We start from the raw sequence: 19,281 nt of genomic DNA, 5'->3' as shown, positions 1-19,281 counted from the left end.
TATTATGTCTTGGATATTTCACCTCATTAACTTTTCCATGTATGTTTTATTCTTGAAGTTAATCATCAATATATTCTTGTTGAGGATCTTTTTATCAATTATGAAAGGTTCTAGTAAAGAAGGTATGCTGTTTGTCATTGTAACTTTTTAAAAAACTTATTTATTTATTTGAGAGAGAGAGACTGTGTAAGCAGGGGAAGGGGCGGAAGGGGCAGGAGAGAATCTCAAGCAGACTCCACACTCAGTGCAGAGCCCAGCACCGGGTTTGATCTCATGACCCTGAGATCATGACCAGAGCTGAAATTGAGTTGGCTGCTTAACCGGCTGAGCCATCCAGGCACCCCTATTTATCATTATAACTTAAAAATGAGGCAAGACTAAGAAACTGAGATACAGCACAGGGTCAGAAGGATGAACACATACCAACATAGTAGCAGTATACTGAATTTTCTCTACCCGCTGAGAAGATTGCATGAGCCAATAATACATGTAAGAAACCACTGTAGATTAGAGCACATGGTAAAAACTGTCAAGAAGGAGATAGTTCATGGAGATCAGGACAAGACTGCATTTACAGAGGTTCAGGCAAGGAGCCCAACTTACCCTCTCTCAGGCCCAGCTCATCTTTATGAGAGGAGCTTGTTCATTTGCTCTCTAAACACCTGCTTCACCTGTTTGTTCCTCAGGGTGTAGATGAAGGGATTGAGCATCGGGGTTACCATGGTGTTGAGCAAGGCCACCACCTTGTTTTTGTCCTCTCCCTCATTACCCTTCCCTGACCGGATGTACATGAAGATGCAGCTGCCATAGAAGAGAGACACAACAATGATGTGGGAGGAGCAGGTAGAGAAGGCTTTCTGCCTCTCCTTGGCTGAGGGGATGCGCAGGATGGTGTGGAGGATGTGGCCATAGCAGGTGGCTGTCACGGACAGAGTGCCCAGTAGACTGAAGTTGGCCACAATAAAGCCCAGAAGCTCTATCAGACTCGTGTCTGCACATATGAGCTCCAGGAGTGGGAAGTTGTCACAGAAGAAATGATTAATGACATTGGGACCACAGAATGGCTGCTGAAAAGTGATGAAACTTGGAAAGATGATGAGAAGGAATCCTGCCATCCATGAACAAAGAACTAGCTGGACACAGACCCTTTTGCTCATGATGGCGGCATAACGCAAGGGGTTACATATGGCCACATACCTGTCAAAGGACATCACTGCCAGTAGGAAGAACTCTGTGGTGCCCAGGAAGAAATAGAGGAAACTTTGTAGGAAACAGCCTGGGAGGGAAATGGTTTTGTATCCAGTCAGGATGTTGGTCAGCATCTTGGGGAAGATGACTGAGGTGAACCAGATCTCCAGGACAGCAAAGTTGTGGAGGAAGTAGTACATGGGGGTATGGAGGCGCCTGTCCATGAGGGTGATGCCCACAATGAGGAGATTCCCCAGCAGAGTGAGGAGGTAGGTCAAGAGCAGCCCCAGGAAGATGAGCATCTGGAGCTCACAGGCCTCTGAGAGCCCCAGCAGGACAAACTCAGTGACAGTGCTGTGGTTCCTCATGGCTCCTCTGACGTCACTGGGGGTGGCCAATCAGAGGTGGGCAGCATCCGGAGTTGTGATGTTCTGGGGACCTGAGGGCCCTTGGAACTGAAAGGAAAGAGGGATGAGTGTTCCATTTTGAGCTGAAGGAGTCCTTTATTTCTGTGAGGGAGGTATCTTCCTCCTACTCACTATTCAGGCTTGTTTTGTAGATACCCCGGGGATTTCTGTCTCATGTTTGGTCCCAGGCATCTTTGTGTTGGAGGAGAAAATGGTGGTTTTCAGGGTGGTGTAAGTAAGGCCCCAAAGCAAAAATTGTCCTTGCTTACTTTTTTAACCAAACTTTTATTCTTGATACTGAACAAATCCCTTTACCCCTAACATTATAATCTGTTTTCAATGCTTTTTATTCTTATATTTAGTCCAATAGTGGATCTTTGCACACAAGCGGTTCATATTTGAGGGTGGTAAACTTTTTGCTTAACTTAGCCATTTACTGCACAGATCCATACGCTCGGGTAAACTGATTTAGAATGTACAGAAGCTCTATTGCTTTTCAAGATTACCTGAAAATGTGATGCCTTTCACTAGTGTTTAGATTAATAAGAGAGAGAGAGAGAGAATCTATGAGAGAAAAGCACAACTCTTACAAATAAAAAAAGAATAAGTTGAATAATGTGTTCATAAATAAAAATTCCTAAGAGGGGGTTTGGTAGTCAAGGTTCTTAAGGATCTGTTCTCAAATGGTATATCCATGTTCTTCTCTCATAACATTTTCTCGTGGGCTCTAGATACAGTAGACTCTTTACAATATCTTAATTCTATTTTATGCATCTGTGCTTCTGCACGTGACATTCTTTCAGTGTGGAATTATCAGCCTTTCAAGTCCTATTTATCCTTTAGGTCTCTACTCAAAAAGTGCTATCACTTTTATGAAACCTTTTCTGAATGAATGATTCTTTCCTCTGTATCCCTCATAATTTTATTATATCGTGTTTGATTTTTATTGAATTTTATAGTTGTTTTTCATTTGTTGCTCACTAAGTCAAAAATTTCTTTTTTTTTTTTAAAAAAAGATTTTATTTACTTATTTGACACCGAAAGAGAAACAGCAAGAGAGGGAACACAAGCAGGGGGAGTGGGAGAGGGAGAAACAGGCTTCCCGCCTAGCACGGAGCCCGATGCGGGGCTAGATCCCAGGACCCTGCGACCATGACCCAAGCGGAAAGCAGACGCCCAACGACTGAGCCACCCAGGTGCCCCAGAGTCAAAAAATTTCTTTACTAATTTGTATTTTATACAGCCCTCAGAACAAGTTTCCTGATGGGACACATGGGTGGCTCAGTCCTTAAGCGTCTGCCTTCGGCTCAGGTCATGATCCTGGGGTCCTGGGATCGAGCCCCACATCGGGGTCCCTGCTCCGCGGGAGGCCTGCTTCTCCCTCTCCCCCTCCCCCTGCTTGTGTTCCCTCTCTTGCTGTCTCTCTGTCAAATAAATAAATAAAACCTTAAAAAAAAGGACAAGTTTTCTGAAATAATCAGCTTCAATAAACATTTACTGAATGAGTGAGTAACACCTCAAACACCTGAGAGATGAATGTGGTGGTGTTTGACACAGAAGAGGTTGAGGACATGTCATTTACGTTGTACTTCCTACAGGCCAGCAACCTTGCAAAGTCATATGCCAAGTAGTCTTAAATTGGCCCATGTGAAGAGAGTTTGCTTTTCCTCATGAGAAGATGGAGGTGTCTCCCCACAAACACTTTCTAAGGGGACATTTTCCATCTTTGAAATCGTCTGGATTTTGAGCTGGTAAGTAGAGTTCTGGTTGGGTCTGCTAAAGGGCTCCCAGCAGCAAAACCCACCAAACCTTAAAAATGTCTCTCTTTAAAAGTCACCATTCCCAGGATGCCTGGGTGGCTCAGTCAGTTAAGCGTCTGCCTTCAGCTCAGGTCATGATTCCAGTGTCCTGGGATCGAGTCCCATGTCGGGCTCCCCGCTCAACTCAGTGGGGAGTCTGCTTCTCCCTCTGCCTGCCGCTCCCCCTGCTTGTGCTCTCTCTCTCTCTGACAAATAATTGAATAAAATCTTTAAAGAAAAAAACAAAAAATAAAAGTCAGCATCCCCTAGGGGTGCTTGGCTGGCTCAGTCTGTAGAGCATGATTTCAGGGTTGTAGGTTTGAGCCCCATGTTGGGTGTAGAGATTACTTAAAAATAAAAATCTTAAAAAAAAGTGAGCATTCCTGGAAGTTTCCTTCCTTAAACATTATCAACGACAATGAATCATGGAACACTACATCAAAAACTAATGATGTACTGTATGGTGACTAAACATAACATAAAAAAAAAAACCCAAAACATTGTCAACTACAACCTTAATCATCTTGCAGGGCTGTAGCAAGAATTATTTGCCAGTCACTGGAGAATAAGATTGCGACCCATGTTAGGTACTTGGAATGAAGGAAATGCTAGGGGATACTAGTAGAGAGGATGAACTGGGAAACTGTATACACTTTCCTTTTTTTATGGTTTTATCTTCTTTTTAGCACAGGCCACACCATTCATTCTACAAACTACCACCATATCTAACATTTGTTCACAGTTTTTAACACAAAATAGTTGATCAGCCTCTGGGATATAACGAGGGCTATTCCCCAGTGTTATTCCTAGGCTTAACATTGTTTAGATTCTCAGCCATTTGAAAAAGAGGCTTTTGAGGAGCCTCAGTGGCTCAGTTGGTTAAGTGTTCGACTTTCGATCTCAGGGTTGTGCGTTCAAGCCCCGAGTTGGGCTCCACGCTGGACGTGGAGCCTACTTCAAAAGAAGAGAGAGAGAGCTCTCTGAGGTTCAAAGGTGAACCCAGTAGCTACGAAACTTACCCAACTGTTCTGGAACAGAAGCAGGATCCAACATAAATGTGATACCCAGAAGCAGGATCCAATATGAATGTGATACCCGGAAATACCATCAGGAGCTAACAGAATGAAAGCTTTTTAGGACAAGGCTTGGTGGGACACAATGGAAGAAAGATGGAATAGAGACTAAGATGAGGAAGAGTTGGATGTGAGTGGGAGGGGAGATCAAAGCCCTGGCTTTATACTGAATCATAAGGTTAGCACAGACAAACCATGAAAACACCTTGTGACCAGCCCAAGGATAAAGCACATAGATAGTGCTGCTGATAATCTTCTGGCTTTTTTCCTATTTCAAACCAGAAGTCAACATCTGGGGTGGGGGGGTGGGGAGTCCAGATACAAAGGGAAACAGGCCACTTCCTGAATCCCAGGCATTTCCCCTTTTATCCTATATGCTTGATGAATGAACGGGAGACTTGCCTGGCAGCCCATGAGCCTGAACATGCCTCACCATCTACCTAGACCATTCACTGCTTTAAGAGTCAGTTATGCAGTGCCCAGTGAGGAAGTCTGTGGATGCCCTGGAGGTTTGTCCTGCTATGCTGGAATTGCATCATCTCTGGACAGTTCTGGTTCATTTAGAAGGAGGGTGAGATCCTCTCCTTCTAAGGAAAAGCATTGAAAGTTCCACCCAGACTCAATAATGTCCAGAGCTTTGGGTTTTCCAAGGGCCAGTTACACAGTGTACAAGGTGGGACAGGCAAAATTCCTCAATGCAAGTGAGCAACTGAATGAATAAGGATTGGTTTGCCTAGCTTTCACCCGGATGGTGCGGCTAAAGTTACACCATGTGTGTGTTGCGATGTGCCAATCTTATAAAGGAATATAAGAACAAAGTGCATGGAATAGGAGGGTTGAAGAAGCCACTCTGCAGTGCCAAGGTGATTACCCCACAGGTCCAGGTCAGGTGTCTAGTAGCCCTCTGGGGAAGTCCCAATCAGGCCATGCCAAGTACACTACTCACAGGATGGCAGAAGATACCTGGTTCTCATGGGTATTTCTTGAGGTTGCAATATTGTCTATGACTCTAAATGTAGATCTTATGCTGTTAGTGTGAGATCTTCATCTCTCATGAATTTGATGGCATTCTCTAAGAACACCTATCTTTCCCCAAAGCATCTCGAATGGTCAGCCGGCATTCCCTGGGTAGGAGAATGGTTTCCTTGAACTTTGTCTGCTTTCAGGTCACAGGATCTGCTGAGCACAGAATGTTGAAATCTTCCATTTTCAGCAAGCTCATCCTGGGGGAAGCCTTGGAAAAATATAGTTATCATTTGGTGCATTCCTCCTTCATCCTCCTCTTGGACTAATGGGGGTGACTTTGACAGAGACTTTTATTACATCTTCACATTGGCTCAGTCTCTATGAGATGATATTTCTTCTGTGGACAATGGGGCTCTAGGGGCGAGTGGGTGAGCTATTCCTGGAACAAACACATCTCTTCGTGGAGGTGACATCAGGGTTGAGAGATTTGGGTTGCATCTTTGTTTTCCTAAGGGATATACTCTTCTCCAAAGTTTGATGGGGTTTAGGATCCCCAGATAATTAGTATAATGAGCCTCCCTCAGGTTCTTCCCAACTCTCTTGGCTGTTACTTACCACAACTTTGCAAACAAAAGTTTCTGTTGTTTGTTCAGATCAAGAATAACAGTCATTTTTAGTTAAAGTAATATATCTTATTGTGCCTCTGAAATTGGGGGCTCCTGTCTAATATGAGGCAGTCCTATTGTTACAGGGATGTAAGGAGCCAACAAAAGTAATACAAAACCTTGGTTAATCCTATCCTGACTCCTACCTTACAGGGGCTGGGAGATGGTGAAGATGGGTCCTGGAGGGCAGGGGAGGAACAACAGGGAAGGAAATGAAAAAGTTAGGATTTAAAAATTGTCCCAGGTTTATTGAGGTATAATTGACAAAAAAAAAAATGGTATCTATTTAAAGTGTACAATGTGATGATTTGATATACCATACAGTGTGAAATGATTAATACAGTAAGGTTAATTAACATGTCCTCACCTCAAAGAATTACCATTGGTGTGTGTGTTGATAACACTTAAAATTTTACCACTTTGCGGGGAGCCTGGATGGCTCAGTCAGTTAAGAGTCTGCCTTCTGCTCAGGTCGCCGAGTTGGGCTCCCTGCTCAGCAGGGGGTCTGCTTCTCCCTCTCCCTCTGCTCCGCAGCACCCCCTGTGCTCTCTCTCTCTCTCTTGCTCATTCTCTCAAATAAATAAAATCTTAAATTTTTTTTACCACATTGTAATACACAAGTGTATCAAATCAGCACGTTGTACATCTTAAACTTGCACGATGTTGGATGTCAGTTATATTTCAATAAAAATATAAAACTTTTCAATTTGGGGAAAGATGATTTATTCTCTTAGCAAATTTCAAGTGTACAATATAATATTATTAACTACAGGCACCATGCCGTACCTTACAATGACTAAGTACAGAACTTATTCATCTTATGGTTAGAAGTTTATACTCTTTGACCAACATCTCCCCATTTCCTCCACTCTCCAGTCCCTGGCAACCACCATTCTGCTCTCTGTTTCTATGAGTTTGACTTTTTATTTGTTTTTTTGTTTAGATTCCACATATAAACGATATCATATAGTATTTGTCTTTGTCTGGCTTATTTCATTTAGCATAATGCCCTCCAGTTTCATCCATGTTGTCGCAAATGGCAGGATTTCCTTCTTTTTTATAGTTGAATTATATTCCATCGTTTACATATATACACCACAACTTCTTTATCCATTCATCGAATGACAGACCCTTAGGTTGTTTCCATATCTTAGGTATTGTGAGTAATGCTACAATGAACATGGGAGTGCGACATTCCTTTGAGACACTGATTTTATTTCCTTTGGTTGTATACCCCAAAATGGGGCTGCTGGATCATATGGTAGTTATAGTCTTAATTTTTAAAGGAACCTCCATACTCTTTTCTGTAATGGTTTTACCAGTTTCCATTCCCACCAACAGCGTACAGGTTTCCCTTTTCTTTTTTCTTTTTTTTTTTAAAGATTTTATTTATTTATTTGAGACAGAGAGAATGAGAGACAGAGAGCATGAGAGGGAGGAGGGTCAGAGGGAGAAGCAGACTCCCTGCTGAGCAGGGAGCCCGATGCGGGACTCGATCTCGGGACTCCAGGATCATGACCTGAGCCGAAGGCAGTCGCTTAACCAACTGAGCCACCCAGGCGCCCAGGTTTCCCTTTTCTTAACATCCTCATCAACACTTGTTATTTCTTGTCTTTTCTCTAACAGCCATTCTAATAGGTGTGAAGTGATATCTCATTATGATTTTGATTTGCGTTTTCCTGATGATTAATGATGTTGAACACCTTTCTATATACCTGTCATCTAATTGCATAGAATAGCTAGAAATAGACCTGGAAAAAATGTCTATTCAGGTTCTTTGCCCATTTTTTAATGCACTTATTTGATTTCTTGCCATTGAGATGATTTTTCATGAGCCAGGTATCTTTCTTGAACTTCAGCACCTTCTATCCAACTATTAACTGAAGATCTCTACATGGATGTCTTAAGGCCAATGTGTTAAAAGCAACTGGAGGAATATACCAGAGGCCAACAAAAGTGATACTTGTTGCAGGTGGTAGTTTGGGGTGGATGGTGATAGGGTTGACAATATGATTGATAACCATGTATCTTTTTATATATTAAAAAATTTGAACCAAGTGAATTTTTAAAAATAAAATGATTGATGAATGAAAAAATGTGAATGTATTATCTCCCTTTCTCCCCCAATCTACTTCTGCCCAAACTTGCCCTTCTCGTGTATTCCTATTGATTTGAAATGGTATCATCATTTACTTAGTCACCCAACCCAGAATTTGGGGCATTATACTAGAATCTGTTCTCTCCATTACCCTCTTAACCCATCGTGTGTAATTTTGCCCCCAGCATATCTTGTGAATGAATTTCCTCTTTTTTCATTCCTACTGCCATTGCCTTTGTTTGGGCTCTTTTATCGGGATTTTAATATCCTTCTCACTTTAGTTCTCTGCTAGAGTGATCTTTTATTTTTTTAAAATTTATTTTTTTTATTATTATTTTTTAAAGATTTTATTTATTTATTTGACAGAGAGAGACAGCGAGAGCAGGAACACAAGCAGGGGTAGTGGGAGAGGGAGAAGCAGGATTCCCGCAGAGCAGCAACCCCGATGTGGGGCTCAATCCCAGGACCCCGGGATCATGACCTGAGCCGAAGGCAGACGCTTAATGGCTGAGCCACCCAGGTGCCCCTAGAGTGATATTTTAAAAACGCAAAGGAGATTATAATATTTTCCAGCTTAAAATCATTTGCTGTCTCCAGATAATCTTCAGAATCAAATGTAAGCTTCCCAGTACAGCATCCTTTTGGTCTTGGGCCTACCTACTGCTCTCATTTTCTTCTCCCATTCTTCTTACATCACTTAATCTCTAAGCAAACTGGCTGCCCCTCTTGAAAGTATCCTGTTCTCTCTGGCCTCTGTGCCTTTGTATATGATGCTCTTCCTACTTGAAATGCCTTCCCAACCTTGGCAAAAATCAGATCCAGTTTTCCATGGGAGAACTTTTCTGAATAGTTCCCCTCTTCTCCATGCCCAGCTACATTCCTCTCATCTAGAAATATAAACTCTGATATTGCACAAGCAGTATTATCACTGTTGGATTTTTCCTCTGTATCCCCCTACTAACTGTGTGACCTTGGACAAATCCTGATATCAGGCACTGAATTGTATTTTTTCCTTGTATATCCAGGATCTGGCTCAGTACCCATGGAGAAATATCCCATTTTTCAAATCTTATCTATTATGTTTTATGTGTATTTCTTATCCCTCCTAGCTATCTTATTCCTCCCATTTGGGTAAGGAGACTGGAAAAGAAATGTTATTGCAGAAGGCAGAGTAAAGCCTTTTCAAGTTTAGGACTCAGGGCCTATAAAAAGCCTGATGAGTCAGTGCATGGCTTCTCACTTCGTGAGATTCTGCATCACAGGGGAGAGAGGAGACTGTTGGTGAAGAAAGGATAGCTCAGAGCTGGCTGGTCTGTGGGAAGGGACATTGTACTCTGCCCTCCCAACCCCAGACTGAGTCCAAGAGGGGAGATGGCAGAACCCCATATAGGGTTGTGAGGCTGTGAACAGAGAGCGCTTGTGACTTGCTTTCTGGGAAGGGTTTGGGGCAGTGGTAATACCACAGAGAAGAGGCTGCAAAAGGTTTCTAGGAAGGTGGGACCTTCTAGAGCATCAAAAAGTTTTATACATTCAGAGATGTACAGAAATAGAGTAATAATGTCAGTGAGCCCGAGGGAGAGCTGCTCAACCCTCAAGGGCATCACTGGTGGGAATGAGGAGATGTGTCAGCTATCTGTGGATTGGTGACCTGGGGCAGGATGGGAGGGTCCAGAGGACAGATGGGCATGGGGCTGGATGCTTCCTTGCCTCCTCTTATCCTCCTCAAAACTCAGACACAACACTGAAGCATGCTTGTGGGAGAACCCAGAATTGACTGAGATTTAATTTCCACTATCAGGTTAATGGGGCATCTAGGGAAATTAAGCTGAGTTTTAAAAATTAAATTTGGTGTACTCATGAGTTTGCAAACTGAGATTAATATTTGCTTTACCTGGCATCAGACAGTGTTATAAATCAGCTAATTAAATATGTATGTAAAATGTACAAAGGAGTAGAAGTGTGTATATCAAATTGCTCTAAGTAAACTTTGCAATCTAAATAGATTCTTTCTCAGTAAAAATGTGGCAGAGTTCCTCTGCTCTAGGGGCTAGTGACTCTTGGTCTATTAACTATGTGTAGAGTGAAAAGATCGTTGACCTTAGAGTCAGGTAAACATGGATGTAGATACCAGTTCTGCAGTCTGCCAGCGGGTGACACTTATTCTCTGAGTCTCATTTTCCTCATAGGAAATAGGTACTCAATACACATTAGTTTCCTTCCTTTTCTTTTTTTTTTTTTTTAAAGATTTATTTATTTATCTTAGAGAGGGTGGGGTAGAGGGAGAGGGGGAGAGAGAGAATCCCAAGCAGACTCCCCAGTGAGCATGGAGCCCAGCAAATAAGTTGATCATTTTTGTTTTAAATTTGTCTATTTTTTTATATCTATAACTCCTGAATAATACATTTAACTGCTTTTTAAAATTTATCTATTTTAAGAAACATTATTTATTTCCTTCTGTGAAAGGTGAATAGTTTTGTTCACTTACAGTAACCCCCTCTCTTCTCAAATGTCTCCTCACAATTTTATTCTTAGTTTTAGTTCTTCTATACTTTTATATCTTTAAGTGACATAAATCTCTATTTTTTGACTCATTGTCTCTGGACAGCATTTCTAGGCTTTCCAGGGAGAGGAAGAAATCTTTATCCTCCCTTTTTTCCACCTCTCCAAGATCCCCTTGATGATGAGCTTTAGTGGTATTTTCTTGAGACTTCCTTTGTGATTTTACCAGGGATCAATTTTTGTAAATGATCGATGTGTGTTTAAAGGAATGTACATTCTCTAACTTTTGGATACAAAGTTTTGAATTCAATTTTTTACAGCCTACCCAATATTTTATCTGATTGATATGTCAGTTTCTGAGAGATGTGTTAAAATCTCCTCTTGAGATTGTGACTTTTCAGTTACTCCTTGCAGTTCAGTCACTTTTTTTCCTTTATGTCTTTTAGGCTATGTCAATAGATGTGTAGGGGTCCAGTATTGTTTTATCTTCCTTCCTTTTATTGTATATAACAACCTTCTTTATCCTTCATAATGCTTTTCTTTCTTTTCTTTTTTGCCTTAAAGCCTACTTAGTCTGATATTGAAATAGCAATATCAGCTTTTTTCTGGTATATCTTTTCCCATCCCTTTATTTTATAGAACTTTTTGTGTTACTACGTATTAGATGTGTTTCCTTTAATAGCTTATAGCTGATTTGTTTTGTATGAGTGTCTGTCTTGGGGATCTCTGTCTTTTAACCAGGGGGTTTAATCTGTTACATTTATAGTGATTATTTATGTACTTGGATCTATTTCTATTAAACTGTTTTTTAAAAAGTTTATTTTTTAAAGTAATCTCTACACCTAATATGGGGCTCGAACGGAGGACTCTGAGATCAAGAGTGGCATGCTCTTCTGATTGAGCCAGCCAGGCACCCTTCTATTAAAATGTTTTGTACTTTACATTTACCATGCTTTCTCTCCCCCACCCCATGTTTTCTTCCTCCCTTTCTTGTCTTCTATTGGATTGACCCAGTTTTCTTTGTTGTTCATCTCTGACCCTTATTTTTCCATTGTTATCTTGGAAGTTATACATTTTATTTCTGTGCTTTGACAGTTACCTTACTTTTTTTTTTTTAAAGATTTTATTTATTTATTTGAGAGAGAGAGGGTGAGAGACAGAGAGCACGAGAGGGGAGAGGATCAGAGGGAGAAGCAGACCCCCAGCTGAGCAGGGAGCCCGATGTGGGACTCGATCCCGGGACTCCAGGATCATGACCTGAGCCGAAGGCAGTCACCCAACCGACTGAGCCACCCGGGCGCCCACCTTACATTTTTTTTTAAAAAGATTATATTTATTTATTTGAGAGAGAGAGACACAGCGAGAGAGGGAACACAAGCAGGGGTAGTGGGAGAGGGAGAAGCAGGCTTCCCGCCGAGCAGGGAGCCTGATGCGGGGCTCGATTCCAGAACCCTGGGATCATGACCTGAGCCAGAGGCAGACACTTAACGACTGAGCCACCCAGGTGCCCCAGTTACCTTACATTTTTAACATGCACTTTTTGCTTAACAAAATCCTAAGGTAATCAATACCCTTCTTTTTTTTCTGAACAATACAAACAATACAAGAACATTAACAAAGACTAACCCTTCCCATATCTTCCATGTCATTATCACCCCCCTTCCATCTTTCATGTCATTTTGCTTTAAATAATATCTACCAAATCAGTCATAATAATTATTGCTTTTTATAGTTAATATTTATTAGATTTACCCATGTTTTTACCAAATTGTTTGCTTACCATGACTTCTTGCATCTCTTGCCTTACTTCTAGATTCAATTTTCTTCTTTCAGAAGTAAATCCTTTAGCTGATCTTTCAGCAAGGATTTGAAAGTGATAAACTCTCAGTCTTGATATGAAGATACTTTTACTTCACTCTTGAATGAATATTTTGCTAGATATAGAGTCAAAATTTGGCAGTTATTTTCTCTTGGCTTTTAAAAAAAATTTTATTTAAATTCAATTTAATTAACATATACTGTATTATTAGTTTCAGAGGTAGAATTTAGTGATTCATCAGTTGCATACAACACTCAGTGCTCATTACTTCAAGTGCCCGCCTTAATGCCCATCACCCAGTTACCTTACCCCCCACCCACCTCCTGTCCAGCAACTCTCAGTTTGGTCCCTATAGTTAAGAGTCTCTTATGGTTTCTTTCCCTCTCTGTTTCTGTCTTATTTTATTTTCCCTTCCCTTCCCCTAGCTGTTGGCTTTTTGAGTCATTATTTTCATTGTTTCTCAGTGTCTCAGTTGTTGAGATTTCTGCTCTCTGTTAAATTAGTATCCTTTTTACCTTTTATCTCCAGTGCCTCTTATTTTTTTTTTTTTTAAGATTTTATTCATTTATTTGACAGAGAGAGACACAGCGAGAGAGGGAACACAAGCAGGGCGAGTGGGAGAGGGAGAAGCAGGCTCCCCACTGAGCAGGGAGCCCAATGCAAAGCTTGATCCCAGGACCCTGGGATCATGACCTGAGCCGAAGGCAGACGCATAACGACTGAGCCACCCAGGCACCCTCCAGTGCCTCTTCTTCTTATTATTTTTTTAAAATAATGAATGTGTTTTTATTTCTCTCCTAATTTTTAAAATGTGAACATTCTGTAATTCAGTCACGGGGGCCTTTACTTCCAGGTGACTTCTTCAATGGGTCTCAATTCCCTTTTAAACAACAAACTCTTGTTCCGGAAGGCAGTCAGCTTTTCATCATTCTGTCTAGATAACATCCAAGGACAAACCCCAGGGGCACAAGTATATGTACCCAGTGGTCACGAACAATCTGAATTAAGTTCATCCTGGGTGCTGCAGCCTTGGTGCCAAAAACGACCCCACGACCAAGGGCAGCGACCCAGTGCCTCTTATTTTTAATGACCTGTAGTTTTACTGTGACAGGCCTAGGGAGGATTTATTTTTATTTATACTGCTTGGGATCCAGTGTGCTTTTACAAAAAATAAAATAGAAATTTATTAGTTATCATGTTTTTAAAAAGTTTATATTCTTTTTTTTTTCTTAAGATTTTATTTATTTATTTGACAGAGACAGAGATAGCGAGAGCAGGAACACAAGCAGGGGGAGTGGGAGAGGGAGAGCAGGCTTCCTGCCGAGGAGGGAACCTGATGTGGGGCTCGATCCCAGGACCCGGGGATCACGACCTGAGCCGAAGGCAGACGCTTAACGACTGAGCCACCCAGGCGCCCTAAAAAGTTTATATTCTTTATCTAAGTTATACATACGCACATTTTTAAAAAGTTACAAGGTCCTATAAGACTTATTATGAAAAACGGTGGTCTCCATTACCCACAGTGAATCCTGGTTTCCCTTTTCCCAGTGGCAACCACTTTTATCTCTTTTAGAATTTGCCTTGGGATGCCTGGGTGGCTCAGTTGGTTAAGCGTCTGCCTTCGGCTCAGGTCATGATCCCAGGGTCCTGGGATCGAGCCCCGTATCGGGCTCCCTGCTTGGCAGGAAGCCGGCTTCTCCCGGTCCCACTCCCCCTACTCGTGTTCCCTTTCTCGCTGTGTCTCTCTCTGTCAAATAAATAAAATCTTTTTTAAAAAAAGAATTTGCCTCCATGTCTCCAAATAATATGCTTGTATGCTACTTCTTGGGTTTTGGTGTTACACATTATCTGTTGACTTCCTATTATGGAAGATGAGAATTTCACTCTTTCTTTCCCCTACCCCACCACACATATGTGCTCCTCCCATCCCCCGCCCTTCCATATAGTTATATTGTAATTTTAGTTCAATTAATATTTGGTGTTTACATTATTGTTGCATATGTTATTTACAGTCATTTCCCGTACTTCCTTTATCAGATTCATTATCTTGAATAAGTCCCTCCCAGAGCCTTATGACCTGTTTCAATCTCAACTGATTGCCTATCCCTCTATATCTGGTTTATACCTATCACCATCACCTGAGGATCTCCCCCACCTATTACCCTGTGGATTCACTAAATCTGATCCCTGTCTCCCATGACTTCATGTTTCTTGGAGCTTATCATCCAATAGCTTCTTGAGTACATGAAATGGAACTTTTTTTGAGAATTTGTGTGAAAATACCTTTCCCTGAGACTAGATTGATAATTTGTCTGCATATAAGATTCTAGGTTGGTTTAGTTCCTGCCAAGATGATGAAGTAACACAACTACAGTCTCCGTCCCTCAAGATTAATAACAGAGGAACCAGAGAGGGAAATTACAAAGACTTGAAAAAACCATGAGAAAATCCTGGGTTTCTGGAGATAAAGGGTGACGGCTGTTTTCCTGTGTGTGTGTGTGTGTGTGTGTGTGTGGTCTTTTGCTGTGGTCCCCTTTTCTAGTTGCCATTCTCCTGGGTAGGATCCCACTCTCTTTTTGTCTGTTTGAAGCCTGAGAAATATATCCTTTCCCATTAAACAGTGAGTGTGCAGGATGCCCCATGGCTGCACACCACCCCCACCACTCAGCTTTGTCATCTCTTTCAAATCTCATTTCTGTTAAACACAGGGCATATAAGCAAGTTCATTGCCTGAGCAGAACTGACAAAAAATAAAAAAGAATAAAACGCATTCTCTAAGGCATCTCTCATATGGTTTCAGTGAGAGCTTTTACCCCCCTCCAAAGACCTGCAATCTGTTCTTTCTCAGTACTTTCCTGTATAGACCTGTGTATGTGTGCATGTGTGTGGCTGGGGTGATGGTTGGTGGTGAGACTGGTGAGACTGGTCTGCTCTTGTGCATTCCAGTAAGCCCCAGGAGAAAGCTGAAGGGGCCCTATTACTGGCTTCTTGAACTTAGAATATGGGATATTTAGGAAATTTTGTAGTCAGCTTTTTTTTTTTCCCCCACAATTTTTTTTTTTAAAGATTTTATTTATTTATTTGTGAGAGAGAATGAGAGACAGAAGGCACGAGAGGGAGGAGGGTCAGAGGGAGAGGCAGACTCCCCGCTGAGCAGGGAGCCCGATGCGGGACTCGATCCCGGGACTCCAGGATCATGACCTGAGCCGAAGGCAGTCGCTTAACCGACTGAGTCACCCAGGTGCCCATCCCCCACAATTCTGAGACCATAGGAAAGATTTCACTGGACATCCTATTACACAACTAATAATAATCTATTATAAACTAATCTAAGCCAAAAGATTATTCAAAGACTATATATTAGTCACCTATTGCTGCATAACAACCCAAAACTTAGTATCTTCAAACAAATACATCTCACAGTTTCTGTAGTCAGAAATTCAGGAGTGGCTTAACTGGATGGTTCTGGGTCAGGGTGTTTTATGAGGTTGCAGTCAAGATGTTGGCTGTGGCTACCATCATCTGGAAGCCTGACTGGGGCTGGAGGATGTGCTTCCAAGAAGGCTCACTCACATGCCTGGCAAGATGGTGTTGGATGTTGGCAAGTAGCCTCAGTTCCTCTTCAGGGAAGGCTCAGAGCAACTACTTACTCAGTGTGAGTAGTCCAAGAGAGAGCAAGGCAGGAGTTGTAATGACTTTCATGACCTAGCCTTGAAAGTTATATATCATCACTTCTGCAATATTCTATTAATTACAAGGGCAAGCCCTATTCAGTATGGTAGGGCACTGCACAAGGGCATGGATACCAGAGGCAAGAAGCACTGGGGGCCATCTGGAGGCTGGCTACCACAAGGTACCAGATAGCTTCTGGATCTCAAGGGAAAGAGGTGAACTTAGTTTCACAAAAGGCCTAAAAACTGGACTGTAGGGGTATAAAAAGCCGGCTTGCCTTTCTGCTTTTTTCCTCTCTGTCTCTACATCTCTGTCTCTCTCTCTCTGTCTTTCTCTCTCCCTCTCTCCATTGATTTCCTGGTCCATTGTCTCAGCATCTGCTTTTTCTTTCCTGTATGTGAACTGGTTTTCGCTGCCTTGGCTGTATCTCAGCAAACATGGCTGCCCCCAATGGCAGCCTCATTCTCTGAGTTTTCAATCCATGTAATGAAGTGAATAGCACGGAATAACTAGAATCAATGAATCCCAATTTCAAATTCTCAGGCGAGAGCATCTGTTGTCTATCCTGGATAGATTAACTGGGGGAAGGAGGTCAAGAGGAATAAAATAAAGACATGATCACAGCTTCCCAAAGAATGGGGGATGGATGTGGACTGGCAAACACATCTAGTATCTCTCTCTCTCTTTTTAAATTTTATTTATTTATTTGACAGAGAGAGAGACAGTGAGAGAGAGGGAATACAAGTAGGGGGAGTGGAGAGGGAGAAGCAGGCTTCCCGCTGAACAGGGAGCCCGACATGGGGCTCGATCCTAGGACACTAGGATCATGACCTGAGCTGAAGGGAGACGCTTAACGACTGAGCCACCCAGGTGCCCCACATCTAGTATCTTTTGTTGTGATCATAGACCACAGTTATATCTTCTTAGAAGAACAAAACTGAATTGCATCATAGTAAACACCTTCAAAGATTCAGCTCTTACCAGGACTACTTTACTATAAAGTACTTAAAATCATGTGTGAAAGGTAGGTCTTTCACACAAGATTTTAAAAACTCCACAGAGACTTAGGATGTCACTCATTGCTCAGTTATGTTTTGCATAAATTCTATTTTTCAAACCAACTTCTATAAAATTTGTTTTGTGTTTATCTCTAAAATTCTCCAAGATATTAGTCATGTACTTCATGCTTTGAGAACATTCTGAAAGAGTTGACCTCTGAAATGTCAACAGCCTGCTAGAAGTAATTTTAGAGAGAGAGAAATGTTAAGTCGCCTCCTGGGAATATCTCTTATTAGGACACTTGCCTGCTGTAGGTTGGGGCATTCTACCTTGCTGTAACATCACAATTTATAAGAGGTTTTCAATTTTGGTTAACAGATCGATAGATGGAACAGAGAAAACCACTTAATGAAAAAACATAGGAAAATAGACTGCTTTCACTTCAATGAAGTCCCAGTTTTCCTTCCACAGTGTGTTCTCCTGCTGGGTATGTTGAAATAAACATGTGACTTGAGAAGGTTATCTTCTGCATAGTACAAAATTTATTATTCTGACATTTGGCAGCAGGATAAAATGATGGTTAAGACCTGGAGTTAAATCACTCTGTAAGCCTCAATTTCCTCATTTGCAAATGGGGTGTTCTGGTTACAGTTGCTATATATAGCAAACCACCCTAAACTTAGTGGGGTAAAACATGGGTCAGGATGTCAGAAAGGGCATGGTTGGGAAATTCTCACTTCGAGGGTCTCTCATGCATTTGCAGTCAGATACCAACTGAAACTGCAGTCATCTGAAGGCTCCATGAGGCTGGACATCCGAGATGGCCCCCTCCCATGGCTGGCAATGAAGGCTGGCACTATTTTTTTTTTTTTAAAGATTTTATTTATTTATTTATTTGAGAGAGAGAGAGAAACAGCATGAGAGGGGAGAGGGTCAGAGGGAGAAGCAGGCTCCCTGCTGAGCCGGGAGCCCGAGGCGGGACTCGATCCCAGGACTCCGGGACCATGACCTGAGCGGAAGGCAGTCGCTTAACCAACTGAGCCACCCAGGCGCCTGAAGGCTGGCACTATTGATTAGGAAAACCTACCCATGGCCTCACCAGCATAGCACGATGGCCTACCTGGAGTAGGATTTCTTAAGTTGTGTCTGGTTTCCCCCAGAACAAACATCCCCAAAGAGCCTGATGGAAGTTGCAAAGCCTTTGCTGACCTAGCCTTGGAAGTTATATGACCTAATTCTGCCATACTCAATAGTTCAAATCCTGCCCTGGTTCCAAGAGAGGGTACCTAGGGCCCAAACTGTTGATGGGAAAATTGGCAAGATTACACTGTAGAAAAGATGGGAGATATGGTTGTAGCCATATTTAGAAAATATAATCTGCTGCACATAGATAATAATAATTGCTACTTCATAAGGTTTTGCGAGTATTGAATGAAAAGAATATGTAATATAGTACCGAATCAGCACTTAAGTACTGATTTCATTACTTAATTAAGTGCTTAAGTGCTTAACCAACACTTAAACAGTACTTAATATATTGCCTGGCACACTGGAAAAGCTCAGGAAATGTTACCATTATTATTATTCCTACACTGCCTTTTGGAGAATTTTTCAGTTTGGGGTAAACCCTATTTTGATTTTCTGAATTACTGTGGTTCTCAGATAAATCTGATTAAGATTAGACAGGTCAAGGCCAAAAAATACAAGTGAGATTGGATGGAAATGTATTGTGGTTACCTTTGAAGTGTCTTCTTGTCACTTTATAAAAATTATGAAGTGTACAGCAGCCTTTACTTAGAAGTAAAATGTCCCAAATCAGGGGAAAATGCTTTGTGGCCCACTCACTTTGCTTCTAGATAATGAAAACACTTTGGATGGGAACTTGCACTATAGCATAAGCACTGTATTGCTTTTGCCTTTGTTTTCTTAACGTTAAATCTGTTGTAATGTTGAAGTCAATGTAAACTTCCTTATCAAGGTTTGCAGGTCTGTTCTTTATGATTGGAAAAGTTACAGCTTTTCAGATGTTACGAAATTTAGCAGCAATAACTTTGCCTTCCCAAAGTGATTTGAAATAAGCATCCTAGACAATGAAC

The 19,281-nt window shown here is 41.6% G+C and overlaps 1 protein-coding gene and 1 pseudogene across 1 annotated transcript; both read right to left on the bottom strand.

The window, feature by feature from the left end:
• Positions 1-626: 626 nt before the first annotated feature.
• Positions 627-1,652, bottom strand: LOC123862384 (olfactory receptor 6E1). The gene has a single exon (XM_045901946.2). The coding sequence runs from the start codon at positions 1,554-1,556 to the stop codon at positions 627-629; it is 930 nt and encodes a 309-aa protein (XP_045757902.1). The 5' UTR covers positions 1,557-1,652.
• An 11,623-nt stretch (positions 1,653-13,275) lies between these two features.
• On the bottom strand, positions 13,276-13,575 carry LOC135361479 (NADH dehydrogenase [ubiquinone] 1 beta subcomplex subunit 1-like; annotated as a pseudogene).
• Between the last annotated feature and the right edge of the window lie 5,706 nt (positions 13,576-19,281).

The sequence above is a fragment of the Mirounga angustirostris genome, unplaced genomic scaffold, assembly GCF_029215605.1.
Source record: "Mirounga angustirostris isolate CCGP_5_RB_7025 unplaced genomic scaffold, mMirAng1.0.hap1 SCAF_9, whole genome shotgun sequence".
In the NCBI taxonomy this organism is placed as follows: Eukaryota; Metazoa; Chordata; class Mammalia; order Carnivora; family Phocidae; genus Mirounga; species Mirounga angustirostris.
Note: the sequence above shows the minus strand (reverse complement) of the source record. Positions and strands in the feature narration are given on the sequence as shown.

What these genes read in the sequence shown, in the direction of transcription:
- LOC123862384 (XM_045901946.2), bottom strand. Translation starts at nt 1,556, where the DNA reads ATGAGGAACCACAGCACTGTCACTGAGTTTGTCCTGCTGGGGCTCTCA.